The sequence below is a fragment of the Phaethon lepturus genome, unplaced genomic scaffold (genome assembly GCF_000687285.1).
Source record: "Phaethon lepturus isolate BGI_N335 unplaced genomic scaffold, ASM68728v1 scaffold1514, whole genome shotgun sequence".
Taxonomy (NCBI): domain Eukaryota; kingdom Metazoa; phylum Chordata; class Aves; order Phaethontiformes; family Phaethontidae; genus Phaethon; species Phaethon lepturus.
The window spans coordinates 63,049-70,079 of record NW_010536750.1 but is presented as its reverse complement, the minus strand read 5'-3'; the positions used below and the strand labels follow the sequence as shown (position 1 = coordinate 70,079).

Genomic DNA, 7,031 nt, shown 5'->3' with positions numbered 1-7,031 from the left:
CTGCTGGAGTGATTCCCTTCCTTACATCTAAAAAGGACAATTTACCTGTACCATGGACACCAAGCACAAGAATTTCCATCCTTCTGAACTACCCTTAGGGTGAATGGATATTGATATCCCATGCTATCATCACTGAAACAGAAGAGAACACAACATGAAACATGGGCACTCGTTCAGGCTGCCGGTTACCTTCCTTCACTATGCTTCCTAAGTTTACTTTCAAAAAAAACACCACCCCCACCCCCAAAATTATATTTTTGATTAGATTAAGCTATTAAACCAAGACTGGCCTTTGCATTGCCTGAATTTGTCAAATACAATGAATTATCAATCACTGGATGAGAACAAACCAAACGATTTGTGTAAAGTCAACCTTTAAGTACAGCTAGAACTTATACTATGTTACCTGTATTAAAAGGGATTAAAAGTTATCTTTAATTATTGCCATTATTAAGTTGCAGGACTCCAAAATGACTTCTCACAAAAATAACCCACTAAATGGAATCTGCAGGCGGAAAGCATCTGGGGTAAAAGCACACACAATTGTTCCTAAAGTTGTTGACATTTAAAGCTTGATTATACATTAAAAAAACATATGTTCATTCAACAGAGGTATTATGAGAAGTCAAAACCGATAAAGATGAAGAAAGAATATAGTTTTAGGTCTTGAAAGCAAGTCTACGCCACTGCATTACATCATTCAAGCCAAAGACTGAGATGCCAAACTCACCAGTCTTGAGCATGATTACTAGCTTCCTGAGGTGGGAGAGGGCTAGCAAGCCTGGAAACCTGAATCCACACTGCATCGTACAGGTCTTTTTTCCGTGTATGAACTGTACAAGGAACAATTAGTGGCATTCCAAAGAGACTAGGACGATTCTTCTGAGATGAAAGAAAATATAACTCTGTCCGCATCTGCGTACGTGAAATAAAAGAATGACTCAGATATAAGTATGCATTAACTCACATTACCATAATTACTAGGATGCTGACCTTGTTACTTATTTCAGGCTTTGGCAATTAAAATAAACCATTAAGTCTATTAAATGTATTCCATTTCAGCAATTTTTCCAATATTAAATACTGTAAATTTTGATAATTGACTTGAAATTGCCTGAAAATGTTTTTGTATTTTATGATATTATGGCAATGTTTTTTAGGAATTAGACCACATCAACATAAATCTGTATTTCAACCATGTACAATATTTTATATTTCACGATGCATATTTCTTACTTTTCCCACCACATGGTAATATTGTAATGGAGACATGCACCTAATGATATTAATACCTGTCCCCAAATGACCTCTACGCTAGGCAAGCTTACATTTGCTAGAGAAAGAAAACCTTTACATCTAAAGGAGGCACTACAGATTGAACGCAACTTATTCCAAGCAGATAAACTAACTTGCACGCTACATGTCCCATTTATAAGAAAGATTTAACACGTAGACTTAATGACACTGAGGTACGGAAAATGGCTACCGCCTTGCATAAGTTTTATACCCTTTCCATTGATAAGAGTTTTGACAATGACAAGTGTGGATTCCTGGAACAGCTTCCACAAACAACTTCTACTGTTTTTTAAGCACTATAACTAGCAGCTTGTAATGGCTTAAAAGCATTTTACCAGTGACCTACAATATTCTGCAAAATTTCAATCAAAACAGTGATGACAGCAGTTAGTGGCTACTACCTGAGAGAATAAAGGAAAAAACCTCATACAAACACATAGAAAGAGGCAAGTTTAACGATGGCCTCCTGGCCCATACCCACCAGACTCTAAACATCAACAGACTCTAAAGTCTGGACACAGTGTGCACAGAATGTGTGGCTATTTGAGGTGTTCAGTCATCCAGCTTTGTCATTTAGTGTTCAACTTAACTATAGATGCTTTTACAAAGAGTAGTTCACGCTAACAGAATGACCCAAGAACGTACTCGATTTCGTATATACACTGTTTCCGTATAAGAAATAAAGCTTTGCCACATAATGGGAAAGAAATGCATATCTAGCAGCTCCTCTAATTAGAATTTTTTCTGCTCAAAGAATCTGGAACATTTAATCAAGGAGTTAGCGAATACCCAAGTGTGCATCTCAACATTTAGGAACTGGGAAGCATGCCAGTACTAAGGAAAGAAACACACACCAACATTAGACGTTACGATTTAAATTTACAAGAGTTGTGTTTCTGTAGAACTTGGCGCTCACTTAAGAGGGAAATGTAATTATGTTCCCTCTTCTTAAGAAATAAAGATTAATTTATCATATTGACATTAAAAAAAACTCTTGCTGACTTTCAAAGTATGTTATGCAAACAATTTATAACAAATGCAAAATCTACTAACCATTTTTCTGTGGACTGCAATTATATACCCTGTACATGGGCTGTCAGAAAGCAAGGGTGCATGGCCGTTGGGAGTCCAGTTGGCAAGGTTACGCTCTGTTCCGCATGGCACTACAGTATTTGGCATTCCGTTTGGAATTAGGGATGGTTTAGGAAGGTCCCCATTCATCATTATGTTCGGTGCTCCATTAGCTGATGGCCCAGTTGAGACATCTGTAAACAGACAATTACGTTCTCGATTATCTGCAATAACCAGAACTGATCACAGGATTTTTATCCTTTCCATACTGTTCAATGCGTTTCATGAAATACCTTCTACTCTTCGTAACACCAACACCTAACCTTTGATTTGCCTACAACTTTGCAAAAACAGAGCGTGTTTTTGCGTGCTAAAGAGAGCAAAGAGTAACAGAGGTAGTTTACAACCCATATATGAGACCACAAACAATAAAATCGAAACCGAACACCATGCTTCCAATTTTTTATAGGTCCTGCCTTAGAACCAATGCATTAGTAATAAAATATAGTGCCTGTTTCTTGTGTCTTTAATTAAAGTAAGTATACAGCGACCTCCAGACTGCTATCATAGGCATGATCCTAAAAAGGATCACAGACCATCAGCAGATACTGAGTCGGCTCACGGCTTCTTTGTGGATCAGAGCTCTAACTTATTTGTCTTTTCTTTAATCCTCACTGTTTACTTCTTACTAAGTAGTAATGTTTTCTCCTGAATTCCTCCAGTAGCTAAGCACTGCACATTTTAAATGAACAGGAAAATAAATATGTATGTTTTTTTTTTACCTGTCTGCACAGGACTTGATGCTGATGTAGGGGATCCTGGAATTGGTATTTCAAATGCGCACAAAAACCCACTCACTGATAGCCGGACTTTCTGGTTGTCTTGAGGAAAGTTCTTCAGTAAAAAAGGGAAAGTTAGTCAGATGTGTATATATTTCTATCTGTGACTCCAAACATGTTTTATTCTTTTGAAAACAGTGTATCTATCAGCTCATCTTTCCCCTCCCATGTGCTTTCTTACATCTTTCTAGAAGGTAAAAAGGGAGCCAACAAGCACACCCCTTTGCAGTTCTCTGCAGCAAGACCTCAGAGAGTTAGTTATTAATCGTTCTGTACACAGACAGAGAGCACCTAGTTTCAAGCAGTTCTAATTCTATTCAGCGACAGCAAAAAAAAATTATACACACACACATATACATACACACTATATAAAACTAAGCGAGTCATTACTTATGCCTCCAATGTCTTGACAGCGTTTAAACTCATCACAGCACTCTAACTTGAGATTTATTACCTCAAGATGATTTTATCCTTTTTTTTTCCTAAAAATATAATTAGTAATCAATTCAATTAAACTCCTGCAAGCTTCTACATCACTATTAATTTTGTTTGCAAGTGGCTTATTTTGGTTCAGTTTACTTTGTTTTTCCATCTATTAAAAGCAAAGCCAAATTATGGTTTAAGAATGAAATGCAAGTTCATATAGAGATTTAACTAAGCTGACTTTTTTTATCACACTTTTATTTAGATTATTTGCTTGTAAGCAAAGCTTAATGTCCAAAAGAATGAAGAAGTATGCTGACGTAACAAATAAAAATACCGAAAGTATGTTGCAGCAATAATCAATTTTGTTTCTTCTTACCTTTATATTGGAGCTATGTACTTCTGCAAGTAGAATCTGTTCTGGTTTTAACCCACAGAGTTCACTTAACTGTTTTTTCAAACCTGTATACTTTTCATCCATGTTCAATCTCAGGCCGTATCGAACAGGAGTAGTACCATCTAATTTAATTACTTTAAAGGAGAAAACAAACACACTGGTCAGCAAACCAGGAAGGTTTTAATGAGAATAATACATTACAGCTATTTATTTGTTAGAAAGTTTTTTTTCCCCAACTTTAATAGGCCAAATTTCAAGATCTGCAGACAAATGTCACAAAACCCCCTGCTACACAGACAGTAGAAAATGGTTTCAAAAATTTTTTCACTTTTTATAATCTTTCCTTTTGCCTCTTTTCCAAGAATACAGGGTTTTGTCACAGTATAGTTCATGACCCATAAAGTATTTTTTGTACTCTTATATTACAATGGTAGTACTATTTTTATGCTGTTCTACATGAAGAATTTTTATTTTAGGAATGACAAGTTTATAGGGAGTCAAACACTACTACTCACCTGTAATTTCTAGGTGCATGTAGCTATCCATTGGCAAAGGTAAGGATAAAAAATTAAAAGGGTCAAATCTAACACTTATATGTCCACAAGTTTTACATTTTACTTGTGACTTCAGCTGCCCATGAAATAGATCTACAACGATGGATCTGTTTCTTCTCAGATGGTTTTCCCAGGCCTAAAATGAAGTGCAAAAAAACCAATGCAAAGTTAGAAACTGAAGACAACTTGCTTGAACTACAGGAAGGAGAATATGCTGGAAGACCTCCAAAGTTTCATTAGCCTATAGAAGTCAAATTATTTCCACAGAAGTTGGGTATGACATAATTTAAAGTAGTTCTGAAAGGATCATCAGGTATCTTGAAAAATTTTGATGCTCCATACTTCTAAGTTGTTGTTCAAAGTGATTCTGAAGTATCATCTTTATACCTTTCTTACAATACTTAAAACTCATTTTCAGTTCAAACATGAAACTGACCCCTTAAATCACAGATCTAACAAGTTCCAAAAGATGGTACAGTCCTGAAACAGTATTGCCACAGACAGCCTCATCAACAACTTAGCAGGTTAGTACTGTAAGGAAAAAAACACCTCAGCAAACAAACAAACCAACCCTAAACCGAAAAACTTCAACCCATACCTCTGCTGCTACTTCCCAGTCTGGTCGACCATCACTGTCTTTCAATTCAACATATGGCTTATCGTGAACTCTGTTCAAATCCTCATGAAGACCATCCAAAAGAAAAGCCAGAAGCTCCTGTGAGTCTTGCTGTTGAAAGCCATTAAATCTTGGAGCATATTTTGCTATTGTCCACTAAAAAAAAAAAAAGCCAGAAAGTTATTTAACATCATGTAACAGAATGGTAACAATAAATCAAAATATTGTAAAGACGCATGCTGTCAATGAGCACAAATTAAATTGCCAAGAGTTAAAGGTAAGCCTCTATGCTTTCAGAACAAGAGACCATTTACAGGCAAGTGCATAAACCTTTTGTCCCTAACAAGGCCTATACAAGCCACATCGTATACCACAACCTCCGATTCACATTGGGTAACTCCTCTGACGTTACTGCCACGAAACCGTGACTGCATTCCACAGAAAGCTGCTCAAGTTCTGAGCACCAGGACTGATGCACCCTGGCCTCCTCCAGATGTGCATCTTGCCCCTGCACAGCCCCTTCCTGGACACCTCCCCTATATTCCTCACAGGCAAGAAAGCAAATTCTGTAACCAGTTTGGAGTAACATATGTGATGACTGACTGCCCAGGATAAGGTCACTGGCTTCACAGCCAACTTCTAACTCATGAAATGTATGTCCAAGTTTCCCTCCCTTTCTCTAGGGGAGATCCCAGTTTGAGTCCCAGAACCATTACAACACAGGTAATGTCAGGAAGAAGTGCATTAAAACATTTCTGCTATTCAAAGAAATTCTTGCTTTCTACCTTTAAATAACACACATCACAGACTCACCCGCAGCTTTAATGGTGCTATATTCTTCTGAGTTCCACTCCACAACTCCTGAACCAAATCCCCGTAGCACTTGGCCATGTGTCCTTTCATTCCTATTGGGTTTGTCCTAGAAATTGTAAAGTAATTAATACCATACTAAAATTTAAACAAAGTTCAAGCATGGGGATAAACAAGGAAGTGCAAAGGCTTCTTGCTGAACTGTTTTAACTCTCCCAGAAACAAAAGCGGTTATATGTTCATGTATCTAATCTAGTATCTGCTGTATAGCTGATAGTTGATAACACTGTACTTAAAAGGATTTATTCATACTGTCTACTTCTGAAAGCTGAAACTCATTTTAAAGAAATGTTACAGCATCTAAAATGTCAATCGTCTCAAATAGAAAATTACCTGTTAAGTTCATAAAGATGTCTTCCTGAGATGAAATACCGTGTTAAAGGTTGTGTATTACTGACACATTGGATACTGGAGTTCATAAAACATGTGTTACCCAGATTGCTTAATCCAGTAGCACCTTTTTCAGTAGGAACTGAGAAAAAGAAAACATAATTATACCCATTGTGAAGATGTCAAAAATTCAGAATGGTATATAAGCTAAGAATATGACCTTTTCACAGTAACCAATTCTATTTAACCTGCTCCCAATTATGAGACTACAGCTAGCACAGATGCAACAGAAGACCAGCCTGTTCAAAATATCTGCTCTCTTAACTCTACTTCAGTTAACAGAAATTCATGTGTTTTGTTGGATCTGATCCACGACGGACACCAGTACAATCCATACAAACTATTTTCGGGTAAATAATTACGGTACTGAAATTTCTGGATTAATTTATTAAAATCTTAGCTATTCCTTACCTTAAAAAAAAATCCAAGATAATAAACACAAAATTGAGAATTTGCTATGTCCCATTTGCTACTGATGCATCTGAACATCTACAAATGTATCTATCTATATATCCAACCCCTCCACATTTCCAGCATCTAAGTTAATAAAACAGAAAAGAACAAGCCAAGCAGCA

General features: G+C 36.6%; 1 protein-coding gene across 1 annotated transcript in view; it reads right to left on the bottom strand.

The window, feature by feature from the left end:
- Window positions 1-7,031, bottom strand: part of USP32 (ubiquitin specific peptidase 32) — a 56,333-nt gene that overhangs the window by 5,381 nt on the left and 43,921 nt on the right. The window contains exons 20-28 of the mRNA XM_010286249.1: window positions 6,400-6,538; window positions 6,010-6,115; window positions 5,179-5,352; window positions 4,542-4,716; window positions 4,009-4,160; window positions 3,150-3,261; window positions 2,350-2,561; window positions 731-915; window positions 46-132 (exon numbers count right to left, since the gene is read on the bottom strand). Coding sequence (XP_010284551.1) covers window positions 46-132; window positions 731-915; window positions 2,350-2,561; window positions 3,150-3,261; window positions 4,009-4,160; window positions 4,542-4,716; window positions 5,179-5,352; window positions 6,010-6,115; window positions 6,400-6,538 — 1,342 coding nt within the window. The remainder of the gene's footprint in view (window positions 1-45; window positions 133-730; window positions 916-2,349; window positions 2,562-3,149; window positions 3,262-4,008; window positions 4,161-4,541; window positions 4,717-5,178; window positions 5,353-6,009; window positions 6,116-6,399; window positions 6,539-7,031) is intronic.